Source organism: Strigops habroptila, chromosome Z (assembly GCF_004027225.2).
Source record: "Strigops habroptila isolate Jane chromosome Z, bStrHab1.2.pri, whole genome shotgun sequence".
NCBI lineage: Eukaryota > Metazoa > Chordata > Aves > Psittaciformes > Psittacidae > Strigops > Strigops habroptila.
Genome location: NC_044302.2, coordinates 73,195,242 through 73,213,095, shown reverse-complemented (window position 1 = coordinate 73,213,095; position 17,854 = coordinate 73,195,242). Strand labels below are relative to the sequence as shown.

At 34.3% G+C, this 17,854-nt stretch overlaps 1 protein-coding gene across 5 annotated transcripts in view; it reads right to left on the bottom strand.

The window, feature by feature from the left end:
- The window catches only part of RFX3 (regulatory factor X3), a 121,683-nt gene that overhangs the window by 17,392 nt on the left and 86,437 nt on the right, over positions 1-17,854 (bottom strand). For all 5 annotated transcript variants that reach the window (XM_030512194.2, XM_030512195.1, XM_030512197.1 and 2 more), the window contains 6 exons: positions 13,760-13,941; positions 13,079-13,198; positions 5,873-5,994; positions 4,876-4,988; positions 2,031-2,143; positions 1,325-1,479 (listed from right to left, as the gene is read on the bottom strand). In XM_030512194.2, the coding sequence (XP_030368054.1) occupies positions 1,325-1,479; positions 2,031-2,143; positions 4,876-4,988; positions 5,873-5,994; positions 13,079-13,198; positions 13,760-13,941 (805 nt within the window). The remainder of the gene's footprint in view (positions 1-1,324; positions 1,480-2,030; positions 2,144-4,875; positions 4,989-5,872; positions 5,995-13,078; positions 13,199-13,759; positions 13,942-17,854) is intronic.

Below are 17,854 nucleotides of genomic sequence, written 5' to 3'. Positions count from 1 at the left end.
CTACAAGTAATGGTTGTCAATAACTGCATGTATTTCAGAAAACATTTTTTCTTTATTATGCTACATAGATGAAAGATAAATTATGTGGATCTCTAAGAATGTACTCTCTCCTTAAAAAAAGGTAAAACTGCATTTTTAAATGACCAACCTTCAGATTTTATATATTTCCCGTTCCAAATATTTTTTTGTATCACATGTAATTTACTAAAACCTAATTTCATATCACTGACAAGCAAAAAGTCAATAAAACTTTTCTGCAAGGCAATACCTCCAAATATTCTTATGGAGTGCTTATTACTGCTGGAGTCAGCATATCAGAAGGGGTGATATTTTGTTCACAGTAGAACAAAATAGCTTTGTTAGTTGCAAAGCTACTTAAGGCCCTAATTTTTTTTTCTTTTTTTTTAAACATTAATCTAACTTTATAAAGTGACTACTGTTTTTTCATGGAAAGGATATAATATGGAGGAGTTATGAAGCGTATAGTGGGTTGCTAACATGATTTATTTTTAATTTTTAGCACAGCATGTGTGAGACAATAAATGCTTTACAAAGGAGTTCAACTTTCTTCACATAGATTAATTTTCTACCAAAAACAGCCATAAAAATGCATTGCTGGAGCAATGATAGATTCTAGTAAAATTAACTTTGAAAAGAAAGCTGTACTCCTGGTAATGGTTGAATGGCAGGGCAGTTACTGACTCGTTCATGCGGGATGTATGTCAGAAAGAACAGTTGGAGTGGAATAATAAATTGGATTAAAAATTTTGGAGTTCAGTTTTCACTGCATAACACTAATTAATAATCAATATTATTATCAGCAGCTACTGATAAGGAGCAAAAGACTAACTGTCCAAAAATGGAATCATAAAGATCATATACATTTTTTTCCAGACTAATCAAAGATTAATACGTAATGTTTTATCTAAAGCCTACTGAATTTAGTGGAAGGATCAACTGACATTAGCGCACACTGGCTCAGGGCCACAGGGCTTATGTCTAAGTCTATCAGATAGCCTACAGCCAGCATAAACAGAAAATATTTTTATGCTGGAAATGTAACACTCAAAGAAATACCTATGATATGAAATTAGATCTTGAAAACTAGATCTTCCAACTGTGCTAAATTTCTCAGTTACTTTTAAAATACAAAGCATACATCAACTCTCAGCACAACTTCCTACACAATAAAATTAAGGATAAATGATATATAATACTTTCCTAACTTTGAAACTAATGCTGCCCTGTGAGGCAGAAGACCGCCATCACCATACCACATGCATGCACAAAAATCCTTACAAAATGTTTCAGATGTTCAACTTACTAGGAATAGGTCTAAGGACGTCAGGAATCAGAATCTCCACCAAAGCCTGGTACATCACATGGTCACAGTTACACATCCACTTCAGAATAGATTCATTCTTGCACAGAGTAATCAACTTTGCTTTTGGAAGTCGACTTTCTATTTCACTCAGATTGCTGATGTGAAAAAAATGTAGCAAACATACAAATGATAATGCATTTACAGCAGGTAAAAACCTCCAATGGGTGTTAAAATCTATTTTTTTTATAAATATGTCATAGATGTCTCAAACACACCCAACAGAACTTCCTTACATCTTGTGTCATATGGAAATGGATTTTAAAAATGCCTTCATAGCTCTGCTACAGCTCAAAAGTTATGCAAAGGTATGAATGATCTTTTTGGCTTGGGGGTTGGACTAGATGATCTCGCTTCCAACCCTGACAATTCTGTGATTCTATGAAAAGACACTTTTACTGTAATTGTTCAAGGAAAGAAAAAAATGGATGACACAATTGTTTCAATACTGCTCTCTGGCATACACTCAGCCTATACAAAAATGTCAGACTTTAAACATTTTAATTAAACAAATTAAACATAAATTTAATTTGAAAAATTATCATATGAAAATATTACTCTGCAGGTAAAACAAGATTTATTCTTTTTAATTTGACACTTTTGTTATATTATCATGAGAAGCAGTAAACAAAGAGAAACATTTACTGACCTTGTTTCAGTAATAGTGCCATCAGGTGGAGCAGAGGGAGAATAGCGCCAGAAAGTTTGCCACAATTTTTCTATCAGGCTGAACTGAAGATTCACAACCACATCCAGTATTGCCTGAGAAAATAAACCACAAATATAGATCATCTTCCACCCAGGTTTCCCCCACTCCCAACTTCAACTAGATCTACAGGTTTTTTTTTCCTTCGTCAAGTAGTGGAACAAAGGCAAACTGTACATTCCTCAAGTTATAAATAATATCTGTTTAAATATCTTTGATATCCATAAATTATCCAGCACTATAAACTGGCGTGCACAGAGACTTAAGTAAGGCGAAGCGCACATTCATGGAAGTCTCTAGAAATGAGCATGGATATGCAAACATATCACAGGATTCACCAAAGAAAATATTTAGTGCTACTGAAAATACAAAGGAAACCTGACATTTCATTAATTTTCATAATTCAGTATAGATTTGAAAGCACCTTCAAAAATACATTTAAAATAAATTTTTCAGTATCAAATGTGGCTTTAACATTTCAATGTTTCCTTCAAATTGGAAAAAAAAATCACTGCTTTTAATATAAAATAAGAAATTATAATTTAACCTGATTTATATTGCTGTGCTAGTTTTGGCTGGAGTAGAGTTCATTTTCTTCACAGTAGCTGGTATGGGGTTATGTTCTAGATTTGTGCTGAAAACTGTTGATAAGACAGGGATGTTTTCATTATCGCTGAGCAGTGCTTACACAATCAAGGCCTTTTCTGTAGGACAGTTTGGCGCCCAAATTTGAAGCCACCTTGGGCTTGAAGGTTTTTGAGATAAAGACATGTTTGTTTGGAATTTGCTAGATTGAATTTATAGCTGTTACTGCTGTTTAGCTATTAACTGGCAGGCTCCTGTGCTTGCCATAGGGCTTGTTTGCCTTACTGTATATTAAGAGTCTACTGCTCATTAGTGGCTACTTTTTGCTTTTCGTGCTTGCCATATGGCTGATCATCTTATTCTGCTGTGCCTAGGAACATTTTGATAACAGCAATGGCAATGTAAGTGGGCTGGCAGATGGCCAGGGCACCACTGCTGTTTCTGCACTGCTGTATTGGACAGGGTGGAAATCCAGTGCAAACCTGAGCCAAAGGGACTGTGACTTGTGGATGAGTCCACATGAGAGCAGGACAAATCCTCTGTGGCTGTGAATCAATCCACACCAGCACAGGTACATCTCAAAGCATCTGTGGCCATGGTTATGTCTGTGCCACAGAATGTATACCTCTGAAAGGATTGTGACCCAAGGATAAGGCCACAGTGGAGAAGGTACACCTCAGAGCAACTGTGGCTGTTGGCAAGTTTATGCCACAGCAGGTTGATGACGGAAAAGCTGTGGACATTGTCTATTTGGACTGAAGTAAAGCATTTGACACTGTCTCCCACAGCACTCCCTGGAGAAACTGGCTGCTCATGGCCTGGATAGGTGGATTCGTGGCTGGGTCGGAAACTGGCTGGATGGCCGAGCCCAAAGAGTGGTGGTAAATGGTATCACATCTAGTTGGTGACCAGTCACTAGAGGTGTCCCTCAGGGCTCGGTGTTAGGGCCAGCATTGTTTAATATCTTCAGTGATGATCTGGATGAGGGGATCGAGTGCAGACAATGCCAATTTGCGTGGGAGTGTTGATCTGCTGGAGGGTATGAAGACTCTGCAGAGGGATCTGGACAGGCTGGATCCATGGGCTGTGGCCAGCAGTATGAGGCTCAACAAGGCAAAGTGCTGGGTCCTGCGTTTGGGCCACAACAACCCCATGCAACGCTCCAGGCGTGGGGAAGAGTGGCTGGAAAGCTGCTCAGTGGAAAAGGACCTGGGGGTGCTGATTGACAGAGCTGAACATGAGCCACCTTGTGCCCAGGCAGCCAACAAGGCCAACAGCATCCTGGCCTGTATCAGCAATAGTGTGGCCAGCAGGGCCAGGGCAGTGATCATCCCCCTGTAGTGGGCGCTGGTGAGGCCACACCTCGAATCCTGTGTTCAGTTCTGGACCCCTCAGTGCAAGAGAGACATTGAGGTGCTGGAGCGGGTCCAGAGAAGGGCAACAGAGCTGGTGAAGGGTCTGGAGCACAAGTTTTATGAGGAACAGCTGAGGGTCCTGGGGGTGTTTAGTTTGGAGAAGAGAAGGCTCAGGGGGGGACCATATCACTCTCTTCAACTACATGAAATGAGGATGGAGAGAGGAGGTGGCTGGTCTCTTTTCCCAAGTAACAAGGATAGGACAAGAGGTAACAGCCTCAAACCATGCCAGGGGAGGCATGATGGAGCCCTGCTTTCCTGGAGATGGCTAAACACCTGCCTATCTCACTGGAGGCAGTGAATGAATTCCTTCTTTTGCTTTGCTTGTGTGTGTAGCTTTTGCTTTACTTATTTAACTGTCTTTATCTCAACACATGAGCTTTCACACTTCCACCCTTCTGATTGTCTCCCCTAGCCCACTGTGGGGGAATGAGCAAGTGGCTGTGTGGGGCTTAGTTGCTGGCTGGGGTTAAACCACTGCGATTTCCTACTGACTAAACCAAGAATCTACATGTATAATCTGAAGACTAGCTGCTCTAACATTCTCAAAACATACACATAATTATATTTCATCCTCAGTGTCTATTATATAATACTTTTTTCCCCTGTAAAGGGGACCCTTCAGAAAAACCTTTTTATGAATTTTCTTTCCAATGAAATGAGCAAAATAACTGGGGAGAAAGTCACGTACTATTAACATGGCTGTAATAACATATGGCATTACTGTCTTGTACTGACCTTCACTAGAAGACATGAACTTTAAAAAAATAAAGATTTACAGAAAATACCTCACAGTGCTCTCGATAAAGACTCTGCAGTGATTTGATGTCCTCAAAGGTGGTACCATCTGGGAGAGAAGATATTTCAACTTCTCCAAATTCTGGAAGTACTCGAGATGCATCTGTTTCCATGACAACATAATGAAAGAGGGCTATTGTGAATAGTGCCAGTTACAGTATGATTAAGGAAAAATTTATGGATGATACAAAGAAATAATTTCCAGAAGGTTATAATGTTCTAAGATAAAAGTTTTTCATACCTGTTGTATGTTAAAGTTATAAATAATTTCAGCCACATTTCTTAATCAGAAAAAAAAAATAAAATTATTCTTAAAGACATTAAAAAAAAGTCATGTACATACCACACCTATAAAAAAGCTAACATACGTGTTCAGAATATTACAGGGTGCAGGAAAATATCTATGTCAGTGTATGAAAGATTAATCCTTTAATAGTTTTTTCTTGTTCAGCTGAAGAGTTTCTATGTAGCCAGGTATGACGGAGCTTAGTAGACTCAATGCACATTTTTATTTGAAATTTACTAGACTTTCAAGTAGTGCCAGAGTCACAAATTGTTTCCAAGAGGCAAGCTGATAAGAGAAAAATGCTGGACTGAACGATATCTGGAAACGCAGATTCAAAACATTTTAATGTTACCCTTATGTTCCCAAAGATTTCAATAATAGCAAAATTGGGGCAGAAGTTTTGGCACTTGAAAACCCAACCAAATAATCCTACATCTTCTGCAGTAACGCAGACGAAGAGTCTTTCTATATAAACAAAGAATTTGCATATTTTATTCCCTTTATACTTATATGATGTGTAATAAATACTACATAAAGCTCACAACACCGAATATGTAATTTAACTGCCTTTTTATTCTTTTGTAAGAATTTTAAAGATGGCATGACAACTTTAGAAGCAACTAATATGTGATTTGATATTCAAAGTGCTAATGAAGTCCATCTTACTTAATTATACAGTCTTATAAAACCTGCTTTCATACCTAAAAACTGTTGATGATGTTGACTTTGGGCAATTACAGTTTGTTCAACAGATGTGCCTGTCTGTTGACCACTTCCTGTGAAGCCATCTGCAACTCCATCCACTTTCTGCATAGGCTTATACCTATAAAAATACCATGTACAAAATTATCTCTTCTGTTCATTTCTTCATAAATAAGATCTTACAATATATGTTCACTCCGATTTCTTCATCTCAAAATTTTGAGGAAAATTAACAACAGAATTAACACACTTTAATTTATTTTGTAAATAACAGGAGCAATTACTAAGGGAAGCAAGACCATTAACAATGCATTACAGAATACATAAAGGTGATATTACAGCACCAATACCAATTTCCAATTTATTGTAGAATTTAGCGTAGGAACAGCATAACATAAGACCAGCTAATTTACACCAAAAGTAACCAAATCCTTCTCTTTCCAAACAGTTTAACTTCCCAAAAATTATGTAATTAAAAAAATAATGTTTCATTACCTTAAGAAAAACCAACATTACTGTCTGAGAATAGTAAAAGACTGTTCAAATCCAACAAACTTCTCTCATAAGTTTCCAAGTAGCTTTCCTCAGGAAAGCTACTTGGAAACTTAAACGCTTCACTAGTCAGTTCTCAGAATCTTTTATAAAGGAGAAAAATCACAGTGATACAAATAGGAATGCTGGTTTGGGTGGTCAAGTGTTGCCTCGACAATCAGTCTTACAGGCTGAAGATCATGCCTGCCACTTCTAACACAACTGAGAATTTACCCTGTCCCAGGTCTTAATAGTCACATCTTGGGACACTTTGTAATTTTGGAAAATAATTGTAACCACTGGAAAAAAGAAGTAAGAGAAACCCCAAAGCTAAGGTGTGCTTTAACAATCACTCAGATTGGAATTGTTGTGCAGGCTGTAAAAACTCCATGGTAACTTCAGAAATGTCACAAGAAATTTCACTCTTTATGCGCTACTTTGGAAACATCTAATTTTGTTTCCAGTAAATATAAACCACCATTGTCTCATGTAATTACTGAGATTTTACTTTAAAAAGAAGTTCCCATGAAAAATATCTGTTCTAGGCATTCCTGACATGAATGTAAATATACAACAACAAAAGACAGACAGAAAGCACACTTTTTACAGAAAGACTCCAGGCCTGATTAACAAATAGTTTTATAACTGCAGGAATTTCTGTGCTTGAGAAACAAGAAGACACCTACACCTACCCTATCTCTCGGACATTTATATAAAGTTTCACCTTCTGCAATGGTCCAGTGCAAAATCCTTTGATGTTGAAGACAAGAGTGAAATTCTAAGTAACTTTTCTAATAAAAGAAAAAATTCAATCTCTGGTGTCACTGAACTCTTCTGGATAAGCTCACTATTACTTGATGAATGTACCTGCAATCCAGCCAGTTCATCTGGGAAGAATGCTTAACCTCCTTCTCATTATGTATTACAATTACAAACACCAGGCAGAAGATCAACTTCTGGAAGTATTTGTAAATCTAAACCTATACTTTAATATAGTTCCAGCACTTTCGGCACAATGTGCTATTTTACTGACCCTTCAGCTCCTGAAATAGGGTTTTGAATGTTTTGAATACATCAAAATAACATGCCTCTAAGAGTTCTTCAGTTATGCAAAAAAAATTGAATTAAAATATTAAAGCCAACTTAATCCTTTGGTGCTAAGAATCAGGATTATCCACCTACTTGCTCCACTGTGCTTTATATAAAATATGCTTGGCAAAATTCTTAATTCTGGCACTGTGACAGGTAACTTCTCACAGGATCTAACCAGTTTCAACAGCATTAGAAAATCACTTGCAAAATGAAACCGAAGAATGAAAAGAAGAAAAAAGTCTTTTTCAGGAGCTTCAGGTTAAACATAAGCAGACAGTGGTTAATAACTTTAGATCTGCTGTCTTTTATGTGCAAGTAGAGCTTTGGCAGTTTAGACATCTAACAGTTCTCCAGAATTCTTTAGTTAAATTTGAGCCATTTTTGGTATATGAAAAAAATGGTTACAATTTCCTAACTGGTAAGAGTTACCTTTTCAAAAATTTTCCAGATTTTTACTCTATTTTATTCACTACTAACCTATACCTTATTTAATCTTTCACCCTTTTATTTCAAATCACTAGGTGTTAGGACACTGGCAAAGGAAAATAATAACTGACCTTCCACTAATATTACAGCTTCCTAATGATACTTGACCCAGAAAAGACACCATTTGCATTTTATATAGGTTAGCATAAACACAGTAAAAGTTTGCAAAGTCTTTCATTAACAACAGACATTTTCTCAATTTGTGCAAAGCTATAAAAATTAAAATAAAAATAAAAAAATCCAACACTAAACCACTGAATTCAGAACATGGAATCAGGTAATTCAGAAATGACACTGGTCTCACTTTGCAGTTAATTTAGAATACAACTTCATTGACTTCCACAGTCTAACTGAGACATAACTTCATCAACAGAAACTTCCTCTCTCACTGTACAACAGATTAATCACTTCCTGACTAAAATTCATATGCAGCAAACAATCCATATTCATTAATAAGTTAAAGCAGAAAGGGGAAGTATAATAAATGCCTGCTTGGTTTGAAATGCATATATGAAGTTATTAGGGAAAAGAAACAGGCTGAAAACAATCAAAACTATGAGAGGTCAAAATTGATTAACTTAGTCACAAGACAGCCAAAAACCAGACACTAGCTTTTTCAGTTAAATTTTCTTCAAATTTTGTTGTTTGCCTGTACCACCGCCACACTGACACTATTTAGGTTTTACTCTAAGTCTTAGAATGAGTATTCTTCTGAAAAACCTGACTCATGCTTTTATCCAATTTGCAATATTGTATTTTTTTCTTAATACTAGGGTTTCTATACTTCCGGTTTGTTAAAAACAAACTGTAGGGGTTCTAAAAAGAAAGAGAACTAAGTTCTAAGGCTTAACTTCTATTTTATTTTTCTTTTATATCTATTAATGTGATTTTTCACAAGGAGTTCACTGATGTGTGTGAGAAGCGAGTTAATGTACCAAACTAAGTAACAAAATGGTGACCTTATGCACTACAATGTGTAAAGTCTGCTAAAGCATTTTATTATTGTATGCAAATAAAACGTTGCCATTTATGCTACTAGGGGGCAAAAATCAGCTTTGAAAATCAGTAGACAGCAGAAGTTGATTCAAACAGCTTGCAACACCACAGGCAACACATACTAAAGCTCCTAACTATAGGAAAATCGAAGAAACTCAAATGCTTTAAAAATTATTGAAGATGGAAAACCCGCAAGTAACAAAGAAATACCTGAGAAGAATTTGGATGCTATCAGAAAGTTTTGGTGCGTAGATCAAGTTTTTACTAATTGCTTTCCAGTATCTGAAAATAAAAACACTTCCAAATATGCTGTTGTACATACATCAGAAAGCCTCAAAAATAATGTGAAGGCTGTATTTCAACAAAAGCATGTTTATCTGAGATCAAATATGGTAAAACGGTAAAAAGATTTAAGGAATGCATATTTCATGTGTATGTTTTTAAAACATCTCTCCTCAGTCCAATAAGCATTGTTGAGATACGTCTTATCTAGAAGCCAAAGCAGAATTTATTTTTTTAAGCCACAATCACCTCAGCATAATAACCATACTAGACACAAAATATCTGTGCTTGTTGCAGATAAAGACACTGATTTTTTTCTGAACTACTCCATTAGGAAGTTGTTTAGTAGTATATCATGTAAGTTCTCCTATTATCATTTTAGGATATGATGTCTTAAGAAACTTGTAGCCCGTTTTTTTACAGATGCCAGCATTTGTTGCTCTGTATCTTCAAAAAGAACACCATGATAAAAATGTGTAATTTCCATGTTATCCATAAACCTAAGCCCCTTTTAAAAAGTTCTACCAATACATGATGCTTTCGACTCATGTCTCATAGTGGCTTGGTTTAAGGGTAACATTTGACTGAAGAGTATATCCCAGAAATAGAAGAATATGGGAGAGAGAACAGTAGAAAAATACAGATTATTTTCTACATAAAATAAATACATAGGGTAAACAGCATCCATAGGAAGCAGTGATCCATGATTTCTGGTTAGAACAATAATGTATGTGTTAGTTGAATGTTATAATGTGCAGTAGATTAACAATACAGTTATTGTACTTACTAAAAAAAAAAATTAAAAAAAATCTTAGCTGAATGTTCGTCTCCCATGAATGAAAGCAAAAAGGTATAATCATTATGTGCCAGAACTGAAAGATATCTTTAACATTGGAAAGCTGGAGGTTTACTTCTGGAAATAGAATTTAAAACATATATTGTTATGAACTCCCTAAAGACAAGCATGTCTGTATCAATATCCCTAAACTAAGCCATAAAGATAATTCAGCTTCTGAGCTAAAAGCTTCTGCTCATGAAGAGCTAAATAAAAACAGGCTAAAAATGGAACTTGACTTCAGGAATTATATCTCTGATACATTTCCCTTAAATGGTCTGACAAGGAATGCTTATGGGAAAGAGGTTTCATAATAAGATTGTGGCAAGAGTTTAGTGCCAGACTTAAAACTATGCAAATATATTTGGCCTAGCATCTGGGTTGGATGTTACTTTATTTTTTCCTAATGATCTTTGTCTGATGTCCATTCACTGTTAGTCTGGCCCGTATTTGATCCAGAACTGATGGATAATATAACCATTCAAATATCCTGGTTTTTCCTACCCTGGAAAACATGTAGGATCAGGATGACAGAGGCAAGCCAGGCCTTCCCTTGCAAGTCTGAGCCTCACAGCAGGTCCAGCTGAAAGGCAGAATGTTAGCTATTATCTTCCATCCAAGACAAGTCCTTAACTGTTAATTTCTTCAGTTCAAAGGTGCTTTAAGTCTCTTAATTGACACCAAAATACTCTCAGCTGCAAGATAGGTCAGCATCTGTGCTAACTTCTTACTAGAACAAAAAAAGAGTATTCCCACAGCTCACGCTGATCACAACCAAGACTAAGCAACTACCAGCAGTACCTTCCATCTGAAATTTATGTCTGACAAATCTCAGACCCTTGAATTCAAGCCCCAAACAAACTCTGAACATCAACATAAAAAAGCACTTTGGGACATCCAAGTTATGAAAATAGAAAATGTGTGTGACTGTCAAATTATGAAAAGGAAGGAAGAAAAATAATTTGTAGCACACATTCAAGTCCTTTTTTGCCAAAAAGGGTTAGAAGTGTTTATCCAACTAGATATATCTGATAGAGGTGGTAGAATTGGTATAACTACACGAAGAAAGTATACAGACTGCAATTTACAACTTATTTAAAGGTCAAAAAAAGCATTAGAAATATTAATAAAGCTAAAGAAAAAGCAATGTTACTCTAATCATGCAAATTATAATATTCAGCTCTCTAGTTACCTCTTAATAAATCCTGTCAGAATTCTCCAATATACTAGGATAATTGATAAAAATACATACAGATATATATAAAATATTGAAATTAGATACTAAGAATACTACAGTACAGTATTTTTCCTGTAACAGTAACACATTCAGCACAATTATCCAGTGCCTTGTAGTTCCCATCCTTCATCAATATCTTTACAGATTCTTGCAGCAAAGCTTAAGATTAGTATGAATTGAGTTTGAATGGGAACATGCTTGTGCATGTATGTGTGTGCATGTGCAAAACATGGGTTAAAGAAAAGGTATCTACTAACTGCTACACAATGCTGTATGTGTGATTTCATTTAAATATAATCAGGGAACATACTACATAAAGATAATGTTAAGAAAATATCACCAAACACATCTAGGTAAGGAAAATAAGGTAACTACATAAGACATATGGTGGTGTTAAAGAAAATACTAAAGCAAATAATAAAGAAAAGTAGTACCCACTTCTAAGAATTCTAAAAAGAATTCTAAGAATTCTAAAATCATTTTGTCATTGTGAATCAGGAAGATGACAAAAGAGGTGATGATAACTACATAACTGCCAAAATTTCTCCAGAAACAAGTTCACAGAAAATGTTGTAGTTAAGACCACTGTGGCATACATCTTGGTGCATACATGTGATTTTGAATATGAGTGAATGAAATCTGTAAGTGAATGAGCTTGAGCGGGTAAAATAAGTTTGCTCGGACATTTTTTAAATATCTATCATCTTTTCCTACCATATAATCCTGTGATAATTTTTGCAATAAGAATTTTCCACATGATCATACTGGGACACATCTCATGCTTCCACACAAGATAGTAAAGACCATATATTTTGCTATGAATATGCAGTTAGTGCTGTAGCTACCTCTGGAAGTGATAGTAAAATCATTTCAGATTAAAGTGGTATCTGTGTTTGAAGTTAAAGTCTGATGTTGTGTTTTCTATGTCCCAGTTGTGTCCAAGGCCACAAATTATGCCTAATACACTAACCGGATCTTTTTCAGGGGGGTAAAAGCTCTAAAGATGTCTTGCTTGATACGCTACTGTTCTACATGTGAATTTCATGAAATGGCACAGATACTTCACTTTAGGGTAATATGGGAGGCTAGTGACATCAGCCAAATGAAAATAAACTTCAAAGAAATGTACTGATTTCCACTTCTTTCCTAAAATTTTCTGTTCAGGATAGTTTTTGATATGCATATTCATGCATTCTTTCACCACCAGAATAGCTCTTCTGTGCCACTACTTCTGAATACTTCTGAGCTTTCACAAGATCCCCAGGAACAACAGATGCTGAAGGAAAATACTTAAAACCAACTTAGAGGAAAACCATTATGGTCACATTAATTGTTTGCAGGGAGAGGGATAAACACCAAACTGAAATTAATAATAGGCTCTCTTATAAGCAGTTTATAAATAAACTTATAGAGTAATGAAAACAAACAGCACAAGTTGAAATTCAAGCTCTCACTGCTTTTCTTTGTCTTGCGGGATAAGAACTCAAGATAGTTGAGTCTGTTCATACATCTCATTTTATTATTATTACTCTTTGCAAATTAACGTCGATTTCTAGGTACACAATCTTTGTTGTTGACTGATACATAACTTCAGTGACACCAGCTGGCTGCCTAGCAAATTTCTATTTTTCACAGCAGAGAAGTTGAACAAAAGTTGCATTAGAATTTCAACTTTTCATGTGAGGAAAAGTAAGGCATTATGAACTAGAAATATTAATAAGTACTCATGTCCATTTCACACTTTACCTCTGTTTCTGCTGCATGGGCTGTTGTCTCATAGCCATATATTGCATGTCCTCTTGTAGTCGATTAAGAGGAGAGTCTGGCTTGACGCGAATCCCATAATAATGATATTTGGAGTTCCCCCTTTATGAAAGAGCAAGAATTAAAAGAACAGCAACACTAGTTTTATGTATCTACATTACATTTAATTTACAATTCACACTGACTGGAAAACATTACCCACAAATCAGGCCTGACCCTCTTGTCATATCTGTTTTACATGGGTGTCATTTTACCACCTTTGGGAAATTAATTCGCTCTCTTAAACAAGTATTTTCGAGCATTATAACTCATAATCCACTTTAGTAAGAAAAATAAAATGCAAATACATACATCTTACATACGTAGTTATGAAGAAACACAATTCTTAGTAATTTCCAAACAAAAAACTACCTTTTATTTGTACTGATAAAAAACCTGCAGTGCATTTATCAAAATGTAAACACATAAACAATCAAAACCAGAATATGTAGAAGTACAATAACATCTGCAAAAGCATAAAACTGTCTAACATTAAGAGACAGAACTAAGAGAAAACCACTGTAATATTTTATTTATTTTTTCACTAGCAGACAGATTTCTATACTCATAATTATTACCTGTATTGTCTATTATTTTCATTATTTTCATTTGATTAACACAAACCTAGTTCCAAGTCTTCTGGTACGTAATCCCATGAAGATTGACCGTATGAGTTTTCCAAAGGAGGCAGCATTTACTGGATCCAATTTGTGTTCCTGACAATGTCGTAAGTAATGGTTGTAAAGGGTACTTCTTGGAAGGCTCACTCCTTCTGCAGTTTCATAGTTGTCTAAAAGCCACTGAAGCTATATCACATACAAAACAGAGAAAAAAAACCCATTCTTACTTTATTAAAAATATCTTAGCCACACAACATTAACTTATGAAAGTTCTGAAACCACTCTTCAGATCTATTAAACAATTACATCCTCCTTCAGAGGTTCCTTAAACACTAGCTCTACCATATTGCTTTGGAATTTTTTCAGAATTATCAGGAAATAGCAGAACTCATTGCATTCTGACCTCAGATAAGTGTCCACTTCTTAAAATATTTTTGATTCAGTACCACACACCAAGACTTGATAAAGGTATCTACGCTTTGGAAAGAAACTGTTGGTACAGCAAAGAAATAAACTAATGTAATCATGTATGTAATTTACAAAAATTGCAGAAAACAAACTCCTTGGAATAACAATAGTGAATTAATGTATTTATAAACCTGGAATATCATACTGTTTTTCTTTACCTGATGCTAAAAAACATTACAGCACTTAACTGAATAGGATATTTTTTACTCTCAGATACATATAAAAGTTATTGCATATACATGAAAGAGCAACCTAGATAACATTGAAAATAACTGGTACATCTATAAAGCATTAGGGGTACAATCCCTTTTAGTTGTAGCCTGTTTGCCTTTGACTTCCAGGAGGAACAGAATTATACTCTTGAAAAAATATTAATTTTTCATGTAATTGTGGTGTTATTACATACACGCAAGGAAAGCAGTGCACACTCATGTAACACCTCTAGTTGTCACTAATTTACAAAAAAGTAAAAAGGACAATTTAAAACTTCTAGATTTAACATTATAGGAGGATGTCAAAATAGATAAAAAATAATATAGGTTGAGGATGCATGAAAATTCCATTGTTTTAAGTTTTTGATATGCTAGTATTTTCCTTATCTTTCCCCAGAACTTGCCATGCTTTCAGTTCCCTGAAATTTCCCTTTAGATATAGCTTGAATGATACACAAATTTAATTTTCTGTTTAAATTTTTTTCACTGTTTTCCTAAGTATTTATACCAAAATAATACAGTGTGAATATTCAAGCTTACTAGCATCACAGATCTTAACAAAACTTGGGATTTAATTTGATTATCCAGTGGAAATGAACACTGAGGACATTTTGTCTCTAAGACTTGCTACGAACTTTTACTCTGATGAGCTAGATATTCATACATATTTGTCATAATTTTCAATTTAGTCCACCAAAGCAGTAACTAGTATTACCAAAACACAAATTCTTAAGCGACAATAAAAAATACATATGTTCTGTGTGTTATTTATTCCTTTGCAGAATTATTTTATTTTAGAGCAGTGCATAAATTCTATTCTATCAATGTTTAGTGTAACTTACCATGCAAAGAACATGAATATTTTAGTGTGCAATAGCCATGAAATGTTTCAGTCCTGATCTTTATCACAAAACTGGTTTGTACCGAAGTACGGATGATAGCAAATACATTGAATTCATAGCTATGTTTTAGCCACAGTGAGAAATTCATCAATACAAATGCAAAAAAATTACTATAAAATTCACTCTAGAATATTCAAACACCATTTCCATATTTACTTTTTATTGAAAACATGCCCATAACTTTTCCAAGTTTCTTAAAAGCAGGCTCTAGAAGATGTATAAGTAAGATATAAATGCTTCCAAGACAAAAAATTCTTTGCTCGGTTTGCCAGTAATTTTGTATTTTAAATAGGCAGAATTAAAAAGTACACCTAATCATCTGTATATCAGTTATCATATCATTATTTTTCAAGTCTCAACATTCACAAGTGCTTCCAAATTGAGCATCTGTCATTTTGTAATAACGCTGAAGAAAAATAATAATCATAAACATTAACTTTTATCTGAACGTATTAAACTTACTTCACTAATGACCTGCAATAAGCCTGTCTGGGCTTAAAAACAAAGGTAATTATATCTTCCAACTATTTCTCTTTATCTGTATTTAAAGTCTATTTATTACATCTATATTTATATTATATACATTTATATAACATTTGTCATATATTTTTAAATCTATAATTTAATCAGAACAGATGCAGAATGTGAAGTATTACTGCCTTCCCTAAAGGGACAACTCTGTCAATCCAGAAAGACTGACAAAAAATTATTATTTTCCAATTAAGTTATGTATGTAGCATTAAAGATATTTTCCTCCAAACAGCTTCTAACCTAGTATGAATCACTTTAAGTGCACTTCAATAATGATATGAATTTATATCAGATGTTATTTCAACCATAACTTTCATTACTCAACACCAAAAAAATCACAAACAAAACAAAAAACCAAACAAAGACCAAAAGTGCAATATGAGAATTTTTGCCTTATTCTACCAGGATGAAGTATAATTCTAAAACTGAGCTGTTCAGGTTGGAATCCTGGCTTTTTTAATTCATAATAGTGTCCATATCGTATGGGTAAGATGGGTAAAGGTATGAAATATTTACAGAGTCAGACCTGTTAAATCGACTGCATCTCCAATTAAGCAGCAGTGTTTATAAAATACTCAACTAGCAACTAATTAATCAATTAATTAAGTCAATTTCATGCAGAAATAAATCATGAAAGAAAAGAAAACAGAGGAGAAAGAACAAACTCCTTAAAATGAACACACATGAATTACGAAAAAAAAAAATCCCAGACAATCTCATAGAGATAGCATAGGGTGAAAATCCCAATTCCAAACCCAGTATTTAAAAAAAAAAAAAAAAAAAAATTATCAGTGAAAATGTAATTAAACACACAAATTCTATTTTCAACCTTATTAAACCCAATTATTTTAATAAACGCCTAACCAAACCAGTAGAAGAGTTTCAAGAGACAAAAACTTCCTCCATACTGTCCTTACTTGAGTTTAAAGACAGTAAGAATTGCTTTAAAAATAGGCAAAATATTCACTAAGTTTGATCTAGATTGCTACCTTCTTCCAAAATGACCAAGGCTAGGAAAGACTGATTGACACAAGAACATGTACAGGGACTTCTGGGGTTTTTTTCCCCACAGAGTCAACGATATAACACTATCAAAATAAATTTGAAAGACTTCACAGTCAAGAAAGAAATATGTAAAATTTCACAATTGAATGTGAATCTCATTATTAGAAACACATTGTGAGCAATGCATAGCACCAGTAATGAGTGGAACATAATTTACTGGAGCACAGCAACTTACCTGATAATTCTTCTTGGTTTTTGCACCAAGATTCCGGACTTCATATAGGATAAACACAAACTTAACAACAGTTCAAGTGTTTCAAGTCTTAACATAAATTTCTGACACTTTGCCAAAAAATGTTATGGACCTTTTAAAAATTACATTTAAAAAGTAATTTTTATATTATCTCTCTATTATTATTTTAATAATAATTTTGATACTGTCTCCAGAACAAGTATTTTGTAAACATCCAAGGTGGAATCTAAAAGACTTTCTGTGTAACATTTTGTATAACTTTGGGTAATTCAGTTTTCTTTTTTAACTTTTGATGTTTTTTCTAAAGAAAAAAAGGTAAGTTCGGTTAAAATTTCCACAAAACAAAACTTTGACATAACTAGACCCATACTGAAAAAATCCGAAGCCCAAACCTGCCAAAATATAAATTTTTATTTTGATTTCTGAGGTACAGCCTTTACGACCACATTCTCACATCAAGACCACAAACCAAATTTAAATTTCTTCTGTAAAACTATAAAGGAATTTGAATTTATATAATTAGTAAAGCTGAGAAGGAAAAAAGAGGTAAGATGAATACAAACTAATCAACATGGGAAAATACAAAATATAAACCCACAAATACTAACAGGAAAAAAAAAAAATCCAAGAAAGACTAGCAACTTACAAATCAATGCTATTATTTAAATAATATATTAAAAATTCATTTTGGGCCTTTTTCAGTGATTTTAAAATTACATATAATGGAT